Source organism: Zeugodacus cucurbitae, chromosome 5 (assembly GCF_028554725.1).
Source record: "Zeugodacus cucurbitae isolate PBARC_wt_2022May chromosome 5, idZeuCucr1.2, whole genome shotgun sequence".
Classification (NCBI taxonomy): domain Eukaryota; kingdom Metazoa; phylum Arthropoda; class Insecta; order Diptera; family Tephritidae; genus Zeugodacus; species Zeugodacus cucurbitae.
The window spans coordinates 22,642,570-22,663,803 of NC_071670.1; the positions used below are offsets into that span (position 1 = coordinate 22,642,570).

At 28.8% G+C, this 21,234-nt stretch overlaps 1 protein-coding gene across 1 annotated transcript; it reads right to left on the bottom strand.

Moving 5' to 3' along the window:
• Window positions 1–12,066: 12,066 nt before the first annotated feature.
• LOC128921986 (uncharacterized) lies at window positions 12,067–17,748 on the bottom strand. Its single transcript, XM_054231100.1, has one exon. The coding sequence runs from the start codon at window positions 17,746–17,748 to the stop codon at window positions 12,067–12,069; it is 5,682 nt and encodes a 1,893-aa protein (XP_054087075.1).
• Between the last annotated feature and the right edge of the window lie 3,486 nt (window positions 17,749–21,234).

The window sequence follows — 21,234 nt, forward strand, 5'->3', positions numbered from 1 at the left end:
AACTTTGATTTTAAATCTGATAAAATAAGAAATAAATGACTATGAATAAATATTTTTTTTGTTTTTATTTGTCGATATTCAACTTGCAAGTAAGTGAACTTTGTTCTTAAATCTAATAAAACTCAAAATACATGATTATGAATAAAGGTTCTTTACGTTTCTATTTGTCGATAAACAACTTGCAAGAAAGGGAACTTTGATATTAAATCTGATACAAATACAAAATAAATGATTATAAATAAATGTTTTTAATGTTTCTCTTTGTCGATGAACAACTTGCTAGAAAGTGAACTTTGATCTTAAATGTGATAAAATACAAAATAAATGATTATGAATAAATATTCTTTATGTTTTTATTTGACGATACTCAACTTGCAAGAAAGTGAACTTTGATCTTAAATCTGATAAAAATACAAAATAAATGATTAGTGATAAATGTTCTTTATTCTTCTATTTGTCTATAAACAACTTGCAGTAAAGTGAATTTTGTTCTTAAAGCAGCGAAAACTCAAAATAAATAATTATCAATAAATGTTCATTATTTTTCCTTTTGTCGATAAACAACTTCCATGAAAGTGAACTTTGATCTTAAATGTGATAAAATTCAAAATAAATAATTATGAATAAATATTCTTTACGTTTTTATTTGTCAATCTTCAACTTGTATGTGAACTTTGATCATAAATCTGATAAAACTCTAAATAAATAATTCGGAATAAATTTTCTTTATGTTTTTGTTTGTCGATATTCAAAGTAAACTTTGATTTTAAATCTAATAAAATATCTTTATGTTTTTTTCAGACGATATTCAACTTGCAAGAAAGTGAACTTTGATCATAAATCTGCGAAAGCTCAAATTAAATGATTCAGAATAAATCTTCTTTATGTTTTTCTTTGTCGGTATGAACTTGCACGAAAGTGAACTTTGATTTTAAATCTGATAAAATAAGAAATAAATGACTATGAATAAATATTTTTTTTGTTTTTATTTGTCGATATTCAACTTGCAAGTAAGTGAACTTTGTTCTTAAATCTGATAAAAATACAAAACAAATGATTATGGATAAATGTTCTTTACTCTTCTATTTGTCTATAAACAACTTTCACGAAAGTGTACTTTCATCATAAATCTGATAAAACTCAAATTATTATTTGTCGAAAATTTTGTTTGCAAGAAAGTGAACTTTGATCCTAAATCTGATTATGAATAAATGTTATTTATGTTTCTTTTTGTCGATAAACAACTTGCAAGGAAGTGAACTTTGCTCATAAATCTGCGAAAGCTCAAAATAAATGATTAGGAATAAATCTTCTTTATGCTTTTCTTTGTCGATATGAACTTGCAAGAAAGTGAACTTTGATTTTAAATCCGATAAAAATACAAAATAAATGATTATGAATAAATGTTTTTTATGTTTCTATTTGTCGATAAACAACTTGCAAGAAAGTGAACTTTGATTTTAAATCTGATAAAATACGAAATAAATGACTATGAATAAATATTCTTTATGTTTTTATTTGTCGATATTCAACTTTCAAGAAAGTGAACTTTGATCTTAAGTGTGATAAAATACAAAATAAATGATTATGAATAAATATTCTTTATATTTCATTTGTCGATAAACTGCTTGCAAGTAAGTGAACTTTGTTCTTAAATCTGATAAAAATACAAAATAAATGACTATGAATAAATGTTTTTTATGTTTTATTTGTTGATAAGCAACAAGCAAGAAAGTGAAATTTGATCTTCCATCTGAGAAAACTCAAAATAAATGATTATGAATAAATGATCTTTATGTTTCTATTTGTCGATAAACAACTAGCAAGAAAGTGAACTTTGATCATAAATCTGATAAAACTCAAATTATTATTTGTCGAAAATTTTGTTTGCAAGAAAGTGAACTTTGATTTTAAATGTGATAAAATACAAAATAAATGATTATGAATAAATATTCTTTATGTTTTTATTTGTCAGTATTCAACTTGCAAGAATGTGAACTTTGAGCATAAATCTAATAAAACTCAAAATAAATGATTATGAAAAAATGTTATTTATGTTTCTTTTTGTCGATAAACAACTTGCAAGAAAGTGAACTTTGATTTTAAATCTGATAAAATACGAAAAAAATGACTATGAATAAATATTCTTTATGTTTTTATTTGTCGATATTCAACTTGCAAGAAAGTGAAATTTGATCTTAAGTGTGATAAAATACAAAGTAATGATTATGAATAAATATTCTTTATGTTTCTATTTGTCGATAAACAACTTGCAAGTAAGTGAACTTTGTTCTTAAATCTGATGAAAATACAATATAATTGATTATGAATAAATGTTATTTATGTTTCTATTTGTAGATAAACAACTAGCAAGAAAGTGAAGTTTTATCTTAAATCTGATAAAAATACAAAATAAATGATTATGGATAAATGTTCATTATGTTTCTATTTGTCGATAAACAACTATCAAGAAAGTGTACTTTGATCATAAATCTGATAAAACTCAAATTATTATTTGTCGAAAATTTTGTTTGCAAGAAAGTGTATTTTGTATTTTGTTTACAAAATAAATCTGATACAAATACAAAATAAATGATTATGAATAAACATTCTTTATGTTTTTATTTGTCGATATTCAACTGCCAAGAAAGTGAACTTGATCATAAATCTGATAAAAATACAAAATAAATGATTATGAATAAACATTCTTTATGTTTCTATTTGTCAATAAACCACTTGCAAGAAAGTGAACTTTGATCTTAAATGTGATAAAATACAAAATAAATGATTATGAATAAACATTCTTTATGTTTTTATTTGTCGATATTCAACTTGCAAGAATGGGAACTTTGATCTTAAATGTGATAAAATACAAAATAAATGATTATGAATAAATGTTCTTTATGTTTTTATTTGTCAATATTTAACTTGCAAGAATGTGAACTTGATCATAAATCTGATAAAAATACAAAATAAATGATTATGAATAAACTTTCTTTATGTTTTTATTTGTTGATAAACAACTAGCAAGAAAGTGAACTTTGATATTAAATGTGATAAAATACAAAATAAATGATTATGAATAAACATTCTTTATGTTTTTATTTGTCGATATTTAACCGGCAGGAAAGTGAACTTTGATCTTAAATGTGATAAAATACAAAATAAACGATTACAAATAAATGTTCGTTATGTTTCTATTTGTCGATAAACAACTTGCACTAAAGTGAAATTTGATATTAAATGTGATAAAATACAAAATAAATGATTATGAATAAACATTCTTTATGTTTTTATTTGTCGATATTCAACTTGCAAGAAAGGGAACTTTGATCTTAAAATACAAAATAAATGATTATGAATAAATGTTCTTTATGTTTTTATTTGTCAATATTCAACTTGCAAGAGTGTGAACTTGATCATAAATCTTATAAAAATACAAAATAAATGATTATGAATACACATTCTTTATGTTTTTATTTGTCGATGTTCAACTTGCAAGAAAGTGAACTTGATCATAAATCTGATAAAAATACAAAATAAATGATTATGAATAAACATTCTTTATGTTTTTATTTGTCGATAAACAACTTGCAAGAAAGTGAACTTTGATCTTAAATGTGATAAAATACAAAACAAATGATTATGAATAAACATTCTTTATGTTTTTATTTGTCGATATTCAACTTGCAAGAAAGGGAACTTTGATCTTAAATGTGATAAAATACAAAATAAATGATTATGAATAAATGTTCTTTATGTTTTTATTTGTCAATATTAAACTTGCAAGAATGTGAACTTGATCATAAATCTGATCAAAATACAAAATAAATGATTATGAATAAACATTCTTTATGTTTTTATTTTTAATATTCAACTTGCAATAATGTGAACTTGATCATAAATCTTATAAAAATACAAAATAAATGATTATGAATAAACTTTCATTATGTTTCTATTTGTCGATAAACAACTTGCACGAAAGTGAACTTTTATCTTAAATCTGATATAATATGAAATAAATGATTATTAATAAATGTTCTTTATGTTTCCAGTTGTCGATAAACAACTTGCAAGAAAGGGAACTTTGATCTTAAATGTGATAAAATACAAAATAAATGATTATGAATAAATATTCTTTATGTTTCTATTTGTCAATATTAAACTTGCTTGAATGTTAACTTTGCTCATAAATCTGCGAAAGCTCAAAATAAATGATTATGAATAAATCTTCTTTATGTATTTCTTTGTCGATATGAACTTGCAAGAAAGTGAACTTTGATTTTAAATCTGATAAAATACGAAATAAATGACTATGACTAAATATTCTTTATGTTTTTATTTGTCGATATTCAACTTGCAAAAAAGTGAACTTTGATCTTAAATGTGATAAAATACAAAATAAATGATTATGAATTTATGTTCTTTATGTTTTTATTTGTCGATATTCAACTTGCAAGAATGTGAACTTTGATCATAAATCTGATAAAAATACAAAATAAATGATTATGAATAAACATTCATTATGTTTTTATTTGTCGATATTCAACTTGCAAGAAATTGAACTTTGATCATAAATCTGATAAAAATACAAAATAAATGATTATGAATAAACATTCTTTATGTTTTTATTTTTAATATTCAACTTGCAATAATGTGAACTTGATCATAAATCTGATAAAAATACAAAATAAATGATTATGAATAAACATTCTTTATGTTTCTATTTGTCGATATTCAACTTGCAAGAATGGGAACTTTGATCTTAAATGTGATAAAATACAAAATAAATGATTATGAACAAACATTCTTTATGTTTTTATTTGTCGATATTCAACTTGCAAGAAAGGGAACTTTGATCTTAAATGTGATAAAATACAAAATAAATGATTATGAATAAATGTTCTTTATGTTTTTATTTGTCAATATTCAACTTGCAAGAGTGTGAACTTGATCATAAATCTTATAAAAATACAAAATAAATGATTATGAATAAACATTCTTTATGTTTTTATTTGTCGATAAACAACTTGCAAGAAAGTGAACTTTGATATTAAATGTGATAAAATACAAAATAAATGATTATGAATAGACATTCTTTATGTTTTTATTTGTCAATATTCAACTTGCAAGAATGTGAACTTGATCATAAATCTGATAAAAATACAAAATAAATGATTATGAATAAACATTCTTTATGTTTTTATTTGTCGATATTCAACTTCCAAGAAAGTGAACTTGATCATAAATCTTATAAAAATACAAAATAAATGATTATGAATAAACATTCTTTATGTTTTTATTTGTCGATAAACAACTTGCAAGAAAGTGAACTTTGATATTAAATGTGATAAAATACAAAATAAATGATTATGAATAAACATTCTTAATGTTTTTATTTGTCAATATTCAACTTGCAAGAATGTGAACTTGATCATAAATCTGATAAAAATACAAAATAAATGATTATGAATAAACATTCTTTATGTTTTTATTTGTCGATATTCAACTTCCAAGAAAGTGAACTTGATCATAAATCTTATAAAAATACAAAATAAATGATTATGAATAAACATTCTTTATGTTTTTATTTGTCGATAAACAACTTGCAAGAAAGTGAACTTTGATATTAAATGTGATAAAATACAAAATAAATGATTATGAATAAACATTCTTTATGTTTTTATTTGTCAATATTCAACTTGCAAGAATGTGAACTTGATCATAAATCTGATAAAAATACAAAATAAATGATTATGAATAAACATTCTTTATGTTTTTATTTGTCGATATTCAACTTCCAAGAAAGTGAACTTGATCATAAATCTGATAAAAATACAAAATAAATGATTATGAATAAACATTCTTTATGTTTTTATTTGTCGATATTCAACTTGCAAGAAATTGAACTTTGATCTTAAATGTGATAAAAATACAAAATAAATGATTGTGAATAAACATTCTTTATGTTTTTATTTGTCAATATTGAACTTGCAAGAGTGTGAACTTGATCATAAATCTGATAAAAATACAAAATAAATGATTATGAATAAACATTCTTTATGTTTTTATTTGTCGATATTCAACTTGCAAGAAAGGGAACTTTGATCTTAAATGTGATAAAATACAAAATAAATGATTATGAATAAATGTTCTTTATGTTTTTATTTGTCAATATTTAACTTGCAAGAGTGTGAACTTGATCATAAATCTTATAAAAATACAAAATAAATGATTATGAATAAACATTCTTAATGGTTCTATTTGTCGATAAACAACTTGCAAGAAAGTGAACTTTGATATTAAATGTGATAAAATACAAAATAAATGATTATGAATAAACATTCTTTATGTTTTTATTTGTCAATATTCAACTTGAAAGAATGTGAACTTGATCATAAATCTGATAAAAATACAAAATAAATGATTATGAATAAACATTCTTTATGTTTTTATTTGTCGATATTCAACTGCCAAGAAAGTGAACTTGATCATAAATCTGATAAAAATACAAAATAAATGATTATGAATAAACATTCTTTACGTTTCTATTTGTCAATAAACTACTTGCAAGAAAGTGAACTTTGATCTTAAATGTGATAAAATACAAAATAAACGATTACAAATAAATGTTCGTTATGTTTCTATTTGTCGATAAACAACTTGCACTAAAGTGAAATTTGATATTAAATGTGATAAAATACAAAATAAATGATTTTGAATAAACATTCTTTATGTTTTTATTTGTCGATATTTAACTTGCAAGAAAGTGAACTTTGATCACAAATCTGATAAAATACAAAATAAATAATTATGAATAACATTCTTTATGTTTTTATTTTTAATATTCAACTTGCAAGAAAGTGAACTTTGATCTTAAATGTGATAAAATACAAAATAAATGATTATGAATAAATGTTCTTTATGTTTTTATTTGTCAATATTAAACTTGCAAGAAAGTGAACTTTGATCATAAATCTGATAAAAATACAAAATAAATGATTATGAATAAACATTCTTTATGTTTTTATTTTTAATATTCAACTTGCAAGAATGTGAACTTGATCATAAATCTGATAAAAATACAAAATAAATGATTATGAATAAACATTCTTTATGTTTCTATTTGTCGATATTCAACTTGCAAGAATGGGTACTTTGATCTTAAATGTGATAAAATACAAAATATATGATTATGAATAAACATTCTTTATGTTTTTATTTGTCGATCTTCAACTTGCAAGAAAGGGAACTTTGATCTTAAATGTGATAAAATACAAAATAAATGATTATGAATAAATGTTCTTTATGATTTTATTTGTCAATATTCAACTTGCAAGAATGTGAACTTGATCATAAATCTGATAAAAATACAAAATAACTGATTATGAATAAACATTCTGTATGTTTCTATCTGTCGATAAACAACTTGCAAGAAAGTGAACTTTGATATTAAATGTGATAAAATACAAAATAAATGATTATGAATAAACATTATTTATGCTTTTATTTGTCGATATTTAACTGGCAGGAAAGTGAACTTTGATCTTAAATATGATAAAATACAAAATAAATGATTATGAATAAATGTTCTTTATGTTTTTATTTGTCAATATTCAACTTGCTAGAATGTGAACTTTGATAATAAATGTGATAAAATGCAAAATAAATGATTATGAATAAAGAAAGTGAACTTTGATCTTAAATGTGATAAAATACAAAATAAATGATTATGAATAAATGTTCTTTATGTTTCTATTTGTCGATAAACAACTTGCACGAAAGTGAAATTTGATTTTAAATCTGATAAAATACTAAATAAATGATTATGAATAAATATTCTTTATGTTTCTATTTGTCAATATTCAACTAGCAAGAAAAACTTCACTTTTCCTTAAATCTGATAAAAATACAAAATAAATAATTATGGATAAATGTTCTTTATTCTTCTATTTCTCTAAAAACAACTTTCACGAAAGTGAACTTTGTTCTTAAATCTGATAAAAATACAATATAAATGACTATGAATAAATGTTTTTTATGTTTTATTTGTTGATAAGCAACTAGCAAGAAAGTGAAATTTGATCTTCAATCTGAGAAAACTCAAAATAAATGATTATGAATAAATATTCTTTATGTTTCTATTTGTCGATAAACAACTAGCAAGAAAGTGAACTTTGATCATAAATCTGATAAAACTCAACTTATTATTTGTCGAAAATTTTGTTTTCAAGAAAGTGAACTTTGATCCTAAATCTGATTATGAATAAATGTTATTTATGTTTCTTTTTGTCGATAAACAACTTGCAAGAAAGTGAACTTTGCTCATAAATCTGTGAAAGCTCCAAATAAATGATTAGGAATAAAATAAAAAATAAATGATTATGAATAAAGATTCTTCATGTTTTTTTCTGACGATATTCAACTTGCAAGAATGGGAACTTTGATCATAAATCTGCGAAAGCTCAAATTAAATGATTAGGAATAAATCTTCCTTATGTTTTTCTTTGTCGATATGAACTTGCACGAAAGTGAACTTTGATTTTAAATTTGATAAAATAACAAATAAATGACTATGACTAAATATTCTTTATGTTTTTATTTGTCGATATTCAACTTGCAAAAAAGTGAACTTTAATCTTAAGTGTGATAAAATATATAATAAATGATTATGAATAAATATGTATATATGTTTGTTTATAAACAACTTGCACGAAAGTGAAGAAGTTTAGAAAGTAAACTTTGATCTTAAATCTGATAAAATACAAAATAAATGATTATGAATAAAGATTCTTTACGTTTTATTTGACGATATTCAACTTGCAAGAAAGTGAACTTTGCTCATAAATCTGCGAAAGCTCAAAATAAATGATTATGAATAAATCTTCTTTATGTTTTTCTTTGTCGATATGAACTTGCAAGAAAGTGAACTTTGATTTTAAATCTGATAAAATACGAAATAAATGACTATGACTAAATATTCTTTATGTTTTTATTTGTCGATATTCAACTTGCAAAAAAGTGAACTTTAACCTTAAGTGTGATAAAATACATAATAAATGACTATGAATAAATATGTATATATGTTTCTATTTGTCGATAAACAACTTGCAAGTAAGTGAACTTTGTTCTTAAATCTGATAAAAATACAATATAATTGATTATGAATAAATGTTATTTATGTTTCTATTTGTAGATAAACAACTAGCAAGAAAGTGAAGTTTTATCTTAAATCTGATAAAACTCAAAATAAATGATTATGAATAAATGTTCTTTACGTTTCTATTTGTCGATAAACAACTTGCAAGAAAGGGAACTTTGATATTAAATCTGATACAAATACAAAATAAATGATTATAAATAAATGTTTTTAATGTTTCTCTTTGTCGATGAACAACTTGCTAGAAAGTGAACTTTGATCTTAAATGTGATAAAATACAAAATAAATGATTATGAATAAATATTCTTTATGTTTTTATTTGACGATACTCAACTTGCAAGAAAGTGAACTTTGATCTTAAATCTGATAAAAATACAAAATAAATGATTAGTGATAAATGTTCTTTATTCTTCTATTTGTCTATAAACAACTTGCAGTAAAGTGAATTTTGTTCTTAAAGCAGCGAAAACTCAAAATAAATAATTATCAATAAATGTTCATTATTTTTCCTTTTGTCGATAAACAACTTCCATGAAAGGGAACTTTGATATTAAATCTGATACAAATACAAAATAAATGATTATAAATAAATGTTTTTAATGTTTCTCTTTGTCGATGAACAACTTGCTAGAAAGTGAACTTTGATCTTAAATGTGATAAAATACAAAATAAATGATTATGAATAAATGTTCTTTATGTTTCTATTTGTCGATAAACAACTTGCAAGAAAGTGAACTTTGATCTTAAATGTGATAAAATACAAAATAAATGATTATGAATAAACATTCTTTATGTTTTTATTTGTCGATCTTCAACTTGCAAGAAAGGGAACTTTGATCTTAAATGTGATAAAATACAAAATAAATGATTATGAATAAATGTTCTTTATGATTTTATTTGTCAATATTCAACTTGCAAGAATGTGAGTTTGATCATAAATCTGATAAAAATACAAAATAACTGATTATGAATAAACATTCTTTATGTTTCTATCTGTCGATAAACAACTTGCAAGAAAGTGAACTTTGATATTAAATGTGATAAAATTCAAAATAAATAATTATGAATAAATATTCTTTACGTTTTTATTTGTCAATCTTCAACTTGTATGTGAACTTTGATCATAAATCTGATAAAACTCTAAATAAATAATTCGGAATAAATTTTCTTTATGTTTTTCTTTGTCGATATTCAAAGTAAACTTTGATTTTAAATCTAATAAAATATCTTTATGTTTTTTTCAGACGATATTCAACTTGCAAGAAAGTGAACTTTGATCATAAATCTGCGAAAGCTCAAATTAAATGATTCAGAATAAATCTTCTTTATGTTTTTCTTTGTCGGTATGAACTTGCACGAAAGTGAACTTTGATTTTAAATCTGATAAAATAAGAAATAAATGACTATGAATAAATATTTTTTTTGTTTTTATTTGTCGATATTCAACTTGCAAGTAAGTGAACTTTGTTCTTAAATCTGATAAAAATACAAAACAAATGATTATGGATAAATGTTCTTTACTCTTCTATTTTTCTATAAACAACTTTCACGAAAGTGTACTTTCATCATAAATCTGATAAAACTCAAATTATTATTTGTCGAAAATTTTGTTTGCAAGAAAGTGAACTTTGATCCTAAATCTGATTATGAATAAATGTTATTTATGTTTCTTTTTGTCGATAAACAACTTGCAAGGAAGTGAACTTTGCTCATAAATCTGCGAAAGCTCAAAATAAATGATTAGGAATAAATCTTCTTTATGCTTTTCTTTGTCGATATGAACTTGCAAGAAAGTGAACTTTGATTTTAAATCCGATAAAAATACAAAATAAATGATTATGAATAAATGTTTTTTATGTTTCTATTTGTCGATAAACAACTTGCAAGAAAGTGAACTTTGATTTTAAATCTAATAAAATACGAAATAAATGACTATGAATAAATATTCTTTATGTTTTTATTTGTCGATATTCAACTTTCAAGAAAGTGAACTTTGATCTTAAGTGTGATAAAATACAAAATAAATGATTATGAATAAATATTCTTTATATTTCATTTGTCGATAAACTGCTTGCAAGTAAGTGAACTTTGTTCTTAAATCTGATAAAAATACAAAATAAATGACTATGAATAAATGTTTTTTATGTTTTATTTGTTGATAAGCAACAAGCAAGAAAGTGAAATTTGATCTTCCATCTGAGAAAACTCAAAATAAATGATTATGAATAAATGTTCTTTATGTTTCTATTTGTCGATAAACAACTAGCAAGAAAGTGAACTTTGATCATAAATCTGATAAAACTCAAATTATTATTTGTCGAAAATTTTGTTTGCAAGAAAGTGAACTTTGATTTTAAATGTGATAAAATACAAAATAAATGATTATGAATTAATATTCTTTATGTTTTTATTTGTCAGTATTCAACTTGCAAGAATGTGAACTTTGAGCATAAATCTGATAAAACTCAAAATAAATGATTATGAAAAAATGTTATTTATGTTTCTTTTTGTCGATAAACAACTTGCAAGAAAGTGAACTTTGATTTTAAATCTGATAAAATACGAAAAAAATGACTATGTGTAAAAAAATATAAAGAATTTTTTGCAATTCGAACTAAAACGCTAGTTTTGAATTAATTTATATTAATTTATTATTTTAATTTAAATTAATTAACAATTAGTTCTGAGAATTAAAAAATTTACTTTACACTCTACCCTCTAATGCGATAATGCCGATCTGTTAGCAACGGCTCCCGCTTTTGCCTATTTATTCCTTCTTTGCTAACTGATCTTCTGATTGCCCCCGTTTCTCCAAATCGACCAATCAAAATTCGCCACGATAGCAATAAGCGCGTATGTAATTAGGACATACGTAAGTAATTAGGAAAAAACGTAACTAATTAGGATTACGTTAATGATGCTGCCATATCGTTCGTAACACTCCCCCCCGGTATATCCTGTTGATCAGGGTGTACCAAACTCATCAAATCTAGAACGGCTATTTTGGCAGCTGGTCTCTCAAAGATGCCGCAAGAGGTCTTCAGAGTAGCGCTTCTGACTTTTCCATCATCACTTTTTCGTACCTGAATCACTCTGCCTTTAGGCCAGCAGTTTCTTGGACTATTGGGGTCAACGATGTACCCAATATCACCGATTTGAATAGGCTTTACATCCGAAAACCATTTGGTTCGCCTGGTTATGGTGGGTAGATACTCCAAAATCCAGCGTCTCCAGAATGCATCGGCTAGTTGCTGTGATGTTCGCCAGTTACGACGCATTAAAGTGGTCTCAGTAACTGGTTCTGCGATTGGCTTAACACCACTTGAGCTACCTAGCAGGAAATGGTTAGGCGTGAGTGCTTCCTCCTCTTCGTGGTCGATGGGGATGTAAGTTAATGGACGAGAGTTAATAGTCATTTCGACCTCCATTAAGACTGCACGAAGTAGTTCGTCACTTGGACGGTTAGTTGTCAGAATTTGTTTCAGTATCTGCTTTACTGACCGGACCAACCGCTCCCAGGCTCCACCCATGTGGGGCGAAGCGGGTGGTATAAAACGCCAATTAGTTGCAGCAGAGGTAAACGTCTTCGTTAGAAGATTTTTATCTAACAGTTCAAATGCTGATTTCAACTCCCTTTCAGCACCTTTGAAGTTTGTACCATTGTCACTCCATATTTCTAAAGGACTCCCTCGGCGGGCCATGAAATTACGTATAGCTAAAATACAGGAGTCGGTTGATAGCGAGTATGCAATTTCGATGTGAACTGCTCTAGTTGTTAAACAGGTGAACAACACTCCGTATCTTTTCTCTGTACTCCTTTTAACCGTAACCAGGAGTGGGCCGAAGTAGTCAACGCCTACGTAGGAAAACGGTCGACTAAATGCTGAAGTCCGGGCTGGAGGTAGACAGGCCATCATAGGTGGTCGAGGTTGAGATGATTTGTTTTTACAATACTGACAATTGCGTCGAATTTTATTGGCCAGTGTGCGAAGTTTTATAATCCAGTAGAATTGCCTTATTTCGTTGATCACTGTTTCCAAGCTGCCATGATGATACTTTATATGAAAATAATTTATAATTAAATGCGTAACGTGATGATCTGAAGGCAACAATACTTGGTCTGGCCGCCCATGTATCTTAACTCTACCGTTTATTCGTAAAACTCCGTAGTCATCCAGATAAGGTGATAGTTTGAAAATATTACTAGATTTGTCAATAACCTTTCCGGATTCTAAAGACTTGATAGAGTCTTTGAAGCTGTCATGCTGGACTTTTCTCCAAAGACAGCGCTCCGCTTTACGAAAATCTTCACTATTTGGTGCATCACCAATGAATTGATTGTCTCGAATAACACTTAACCAAATCCGAGAGCAATACATAGTCATAGCGGTTCCACGAAGTAAACGGTTCCAAGTTGAAAATCTTGAAGGTTCTGGTACTACTTCAAGCTGTTCTAAGGTTGAGTTATGAATGCCGGTAAACTGCGGACGCAGCTCTTCAGTTGAAACACATTGTGCTTCATCAGACATAAACCTCTTTTCATGCGAGAGGTATAAAAACGGTGGCCCCTTAAACCACCGACTGTCGTTCGAAAAGTCAGGATCACCATTCCATTTGGTAGCTTCATCAGCAACATTTTCTCCAGTTGGAACCCAGTGCCATTCCTTGACGTCAGTCAACTCTAGGATTTCACTAACTCGGAAGGCTACGAACTGTTTATAACGGCGATGATCGGATTGTAGCCAAGCTAATACCGTACGTGAATCTGACCAAAAAACGCGTTTATCAATGTGGATAGAGTGCGATTCAATTACATGTTTGGCGAGGCGAGCTCCTAAGAGAGCTGCTTTCAGTTCTAAACGAGGTATAGATACTAACTTAAGTGGGGCTACTCTTGTTTTACTAGCGACCATTGTACAGTTAATTGTATCGCCGTATGAGTATCGAAGATAACACACTGCCGCATAACTGCTTTCGCTTGCATCAACAAATGTATGTAATGTAATTTGAGGAACTCCGTCAATCGTGGTTCTCATGTAGCATCGTGGGATTCTCAAACTCTCAATTTTTGGAATAAATTTAATCCATTTTAGCCACTTGGTAAATTGGTCATCAGGGATTGGGACATCCCAGTCGCATCCAGCTCTCCATATCCCTTGTAAGATGACTTTGGCATATGTTACGTAGAATCCAATTAGCCCAAGAGGGTCGTATATAGTCATCACCAGGCTCAAGACCTCACGTTTAGTAGGTCGCCGTTGACATAGAAATATGTCAGAATTTCTGTACTTAGCGGATACACGAAAGGCGAAATGGTCGCTGGATGTAATCCACCACATGCCTAAAACCTTCTCAGTAGGCAGCTCATTATTAAGATCGAGAGATAGCGCATCTAATGGATGCTCATTTAGGGTAGTCAGTACTCGACTAGAGTTGGACAAAAAATTTCTTATATGAAAGCCCCCTAGCGAATGAATATGCCGAACATCTTGTGCTAATCTTATAGCTTCTTCTTCAGTATCCACACTCACCAACATATCATCGACGTAGTGATTTTCGATTATACACTTTGAAGCATTAGGGTACTCCTGTTTGAATTCTTCACCATTCTTATTTTTGACATATTGTGCGCAGCTTGGTGAACATGTAGCCCCAAAGGTCATCACCGTCATGACAAACGTAGTTGGCTCATTAGCGTTTGGTTCATACCAAAGAAAGCGTTGGAAGTTCTGATCTTTTTTTCGGACACGAACTTGATGAAACATTTCAGCAATATCGGCAGTGATTGCAATTCGCTTTTGTCGAAACTTAAAGAGCACCTTGTGCAAAGGGGTGGTTAGATCGGGACCTTTCAGCAGCATGCTGTTTAGAGATATGCCATTTACCTTAGCAGCTGCGTCCCAGACTAATCGAATCTTTCCTGGTTTGTTGGGGTTGGTTACTGCAAAAATCGGCAAATACCAGTATTTTTTTACGGCAGCGTCCGATGGCCCTAAACGTCTGATGTACCCCTTCTGCATATAATCGTGAATCTTTTGGTTAAGAGTTTCAGCCAGTTTGTGGTCGCGTTGCATTTTTGTCCGTAGACATCGGGCCCGAAATAAGGCCATTGGAAGGCTATCGGGTATCTGGATGTCCGGATGCTTCCACAATAAACTGGTCTCAAAATGACTTCCAATACGAATAGTATGGTTTTGTAATTGCTCCAAAGCAGCCTCGTCCTCCGTAGATATTATGACAACAGGTTTGGTTGACACACCCAAGTTGTCGAGGCAAATGTACGATTTGGTAATTTCAAGCAGTTCGGCTGTTGCCGAGCAATCACAAATATGGTAGACATGGTGTATGGTATCAACGTATGGGTCAGGCGTAAGACCTTTCAATGTCCATCCAAGTTTAGATTTTTCTGCAATTGGTTCATTTTCTGCTCCATATAATGATTTTATAGGAGATCCTAATGTCGCGTTATTTAAGCCAATAAGCAGTTGCGGAATGGCGTTCGAATAGGATTGCAATGGCAACCCTTCCAAGTGTTTGAAATCGGACTGCAATTTGAAAGCGTTAAGCGATTGCGTAGGCAAATGAAGCTTCTTGACGGAGCGAACACCCTTAAGAGCAAATTTCTTATGCCCATTTGGAGCTGATATGCTTAGGTCGGCTACGACCGACTCGTTCTCATAACGATGTGTGTCACCAGTCCAACGTAGGCAGAGTGGTTGCGGTGTGCCTCTTACTTTCAGTCGTTTTAAAAGCTCATCATCGATGAGGGTAAGAGACGAACCATCATCTATGAAAGCGTATGTTGACACTCTACAATGGCCTGAGTGTAAAACTACTGGAAGTATTCGAAACAGAGTGCAACTCCCGGTTGAAATATGCGCATTTATATTGGCAGACTGCGCTCTGGATAACACGTTGACGTTTTTTGATGATTTTTCAGCTACTGCTTGATTAAGGTTTAAGTTGTGGAGTAGCGGATGATGATTGTGAGTGCATCCATTAACGCTGCAAGGTTTAACGGCAATACATTTATTCGTTGCATGTTTTCTCAAACATCGATGACATAGTTTCGATTTTCGAACTACTTGCCACCTTTGACTTCGTGGCATTTCCTTGAAAGAGGTACAATTAAAGACTTCACCACAGTTTTCATCGCAAACGATACATCTTACCGAATTAAAATGATGATTAACTGTCCCGCGTTTACGCTCTCTTACCGATTCCTTCGGGACGATAACGCAGTTGGCCCCTTGAGCTAACTGGAATAGCCAATCGCTGAAGTTTTGTAGATTGCATACTGTCAGGGTTCGCTTATGCATGCCCCAGTATGCCGGTAGAAGCCCAGGTAATTTCGAAACCAACCGCTGTTCAAATTCGGGATTATTCAAATGACTAATCAGGCCAGATACTGACATTGTTGCACAGATGTTTTGCACTTCTACAGCAAAGTCGACTATAGATTCCAGATGACTCTCTGATGGAGGAGGCAATTCGTAAATTTGTCGTTGCAAAACACTGATGATCAATTCTGGTCGTCCAAATCTCATTTGAAGCGTAGCCATAATTTGGTTCACGCATGAGGAGTGAAGTAGCAGATTTTTAACTGCCTTCCGCGCTGGACCTTCCAACGCCTGCCGCAGTCGTAACAGATTCTCTTCGTCAGAGAATCCACAAACATCTGTCGATTGATTATAAGCAGCATAAAACAACGGCCACTCGCTGGGTTTGCCATCATATTTGGGCAACTCTTTAGCAAGGCTGTTACGAGACGCCACCTGATCCCTGGTTAGCCGGCGATAAGCTGAGGCTCCAAAAGACAGGCTGTTAGCGTGTCCAGCTGTAGGCAAAGTTGTATGCGTTGGTTGCGGCGGAGGACATTCCGGAAATAATGTCGAGTTCTGTCGCAACTGTTGCTCTAACGACTGTATCCTGTCCAATAACGATTGAAGGATAGGTGCTTGTAGGTTACTTTCACCTCGTTGATCAGATGATGTTCTATTTGGGATATTGTTGTGCTGCGTAGGTCCACTATTACTTACAGAGTTTGCGATTGAAACGGCTCTATTAAAGGGCGCTACAAATTCTGGAGGTAACTGCAATATTTGTGATGGGAGAGGCGCCTGATCCCTCATCCCGGTTGAGACTCTAGGCATTGAGTATTCATCTATGTCATCTTCGAAACCCATTGCGTCTATGCGATCTAGGAAGCTGTGCTGTTCCCTCGGTAAAGCTTCCCGCTGACGTAGAATTTCACTCTGCTCACGTAGCAACTCAGCCCGGCGACGTAGCCCTTGAGGACCAATAGAATTTGCGGAGTGAACAGGAGTTGCGGGTTGGCTTCCATGAAAATGCATTTGTGGGCGTGATACCGTATGCACCCCATCGACACGTGGTGGAGCTCCATACGAGGTGCCCACGTTCAAATTCTCAGCGTGCATCACAGAGATTCCTTGTTCGGCAGGCCTTTCAGTAGAACTGCTTTCTTCCAAATTACTCACCATTGGGAAGCTTGTAGAAGCAGTGAGACTGGTAGCTCCAGCGAAGTTAGCTGGTACAGCGGACATCTCAGGATTGTTAGCACGCAACATTATAATTTCCACTTCTATGGAATGCGCGATGAGGGTAGAGTAAATTTTTTAAGATGTAAAAAAATATAAAGAATTTTTTGCAATTCGAACTAAAACGCTAGTTTTGAATTAATTTATATTAATTTATTATTTTAATTTAAATTAATTAACAATTAGTTCTGAGAATTAAAAAATTTACTTTACACTCTACCCTCTAATGCGATAATGCCGATCTGTTAGCAACGGCTCCCGCTTTTGCCTATTTATTCCTTCTTTGCTAACTGATCTTCTGATTGCCCCCGTTTCTCCAAATCGACCAATCAAAATTCGCCACGATAGCAATAAGCGCGTATGTAATTAGGACATACGTAAGTAATTAGGAAAAAACGTAACTAATTAGGATTACGTTAATGATGCTGCCATATCGTTCGTAACACTATGAATAAATATTCTTTATGTTTTTATTTGTCGATATTCAACTTGCAAGAAAGTGAAATTTGATCTTAAGTGTGATAAAATACAAAGTAATGATTATGAATAAATATTCTTTATGTTTCTATTTGTCGATAAACAACTTGCAAAAAAGTGAACTTTAATCTTAAGTGTGATAAAATATATAATAAATGATTATGAATAAATATGTATATATGTTTGTTTATAAACAACTTGCACGAAAGTGAAGAAGTTTAGAAAGTAAACTTTGATCTTAAATCTGATAAAAATACAATATAAATGACTATGAATAAATGTTTTTTATGTTTTATTTGTTGATAAGCAACTAGCAAGAAAGTGAAATTTGATCTTCAATCTGAGAAAACTCAAAATAAATGATTATGAATAAATGTTCTTTATGTTTCTATTTGTCGATAAACAACTAGCAAGAAAGTGAACTTTGATCATAAATCTGATAAAACTCAAATTATTATTTGTCGAAAATTTTGTTTGCAAGAAAGTGAACTTTGATCCTAAATCTGATTATGAATAAATGTTATTTATGTTTCTTTTTGTCGATAAACAACTTGCAAGAAAGTGAACTTTGCTCATAAATCTGTGAAAGCTCCAAATAAATGATTAGGAATAAAAAAAAAAATAAATGATTATGAATAAAGATTCTTCATGTTTTTTTCTGACGATATTCAACTTGCAAGAATGGGAACTTTGATCATAAATCTGCGAAAGCTCAAATTAAATGATTAGGAATAAATCTTCTTTATGTTTTTCTTTGTCGATATGAACTTGCACGAAAGTGAACTTTGATTTTAAATTTGATAAAATAAGAAATAAATGACTATGACTAAATATTCTTTATGTTTTTATTTGTCGATATTCAACTTGCAAAAAAGTGAACTTTAATCTTAAGTGTGATAAAATATATAATAAATGATTATGAATAAATATGTATATATGTTTGTTTATAAACAACTTGCACGAAAGTGAAGAAGTTTAGAAAGTAAACTTTGATCTTAAATCTGATAAAATACAAAATAAATGATTATGAATAAAGATTCTTTACGTTTTATTTGACGATATTCAACTTGCAAGAAAGTGAACTTTGCTCATAAATCTGCGAAAGCTCAAAATAAATGATTATGAATAAATCTTCTTTATGTTTTTCTTTGTCGATATGAACTTGCAAGAAAGTGAACTTTGATTTTAAATCTGATAAAATACGAAATAAATGACTATGACTAAATATTCTTTATGTTTTTATTTGTCGATATTCAACTTGCAGAAAAGTGAACTTTAACCTTAAGTGTGATAAAATACATAATAAATGACTATGAATAAATATGTATATATGTTTCTATTTGTCGATAAACAACTTGCAAGTAAGTGAACTTTGTTCTTAAATCTGATAAAAATACAATATAATTGATTATGAATAAATGTTATTTATGTTTCTATTTGTAGATAAACAACTAGCAAGAAAGTGAATTTTTATCTTAAATCTGATAAAACTCAAAATAAATGATTATGAATAAATGTTCTTTACGTTTCTATTTGTCGATAAACAACTTGCAAGAAAGGGAACTTTGATCTTAAATCTGATACAAATACAAAATAAATGATTATAAATAAATGTTTTTTATGTTTCTATTTGTCGATAACCAACTTGCTAGAAAGTGAACTTTGATCTTAAATATGATAAAATACAAAATAAATGATCACGAATAAATAGTCTTTATGTTTTTATTTGACGATATTCAACTTGCAAGAAAGTGAACTTTGCTCATAAATCTGCGAAAGCTCCAAATAAATGATTAGGAATAAAATACAAAATAAATGATTATGAATAAAGATTCTTTATGTTTTTATCTGACGATATTCCACTTGCAAGAAAGTGAACTTTGATCATAAATCTGCGAAAGCTCAAATTAAATGATTAGGAATAAATTTTCTTTATGTTTTTCTTTGTCGATAAACAACTTGCAAGTAAGTGAACTTTGTTCTTAAATCTGATAAAAATACAATATAATTGATTATGAATAAATGTTATTTATGTTTCAATTTGTAGATAAACAACTAGCAAGAAAGTGAGGTTTTATCTTAAATCTGATAAAAATACAAAATAAATGATTATGGATAAATGTTCTTTATTCTTCTAATTGTCTATAAACAACTTTCACGAAAGTGAACTTTGTTCTTAAATCTGATAAAAATACAATATAAATGACTATGAATAAATGTTTTTTATGTTTTATTTGTTGATAAGCAACTTGCAAGATAGTGAAATTTGTTCTTCAATCTGAGAAAACTCAAAATAAATGATTATGAATAAATGTTCTTTATGTTTCTATTTGTCGATAAACAACTAGCAAGAAAGTGAACTTTGATCATAAATCTGATAAAACTCAAATTATTATTTGTCGAAAATTTTGTTTGCAAGAAAGTGAACTTTGATCCTAAATCTGATTATGAATAAATGTTATTTATGTTTCTTTTTGTCGATAAAAAACTTGCAAGAAAGTGAACTTTGCTCATAAATCTGCGAAAGCTCCAAATAAATGATTAGGAATAAAATACAAAATAAATGATTATGAATAAAGATTCTTTATGTTTTTTTCAGACGATATTCAACTTGCAAGAAAGTTAACTTTGATCATAAATCTGCGAAAGCTCAAATTAAATGATTCAGAATAAATCTTCTTTATGTTTTTCTTTGTCGGTATGAACTTGCACGAAAGTGAACTTTGATTTTAAATCTGATAAAATAAGAAATAAATGACTATGAATAAATATTTTTTTTGTTTTTATTTGTCGATATTCAACTTGCAAGTAAGTGAACTTTGTTCTTAAATCTAATAAAACTCAAAATACATGATTATGAATAAAGGTTCTTTACGTTTCTATTTGTCGATAAACAACTTGCAAGAAAGGGAACTTTGATATTAAATCTGATACAAATACAAAATAAATGATTATAAATAAATGTTTTTAATGTTTCTCTTTGTCGATGAACAACTTGCTAGAAAGTGAACTTTGATCTTAAATGTGATAAAATACAAA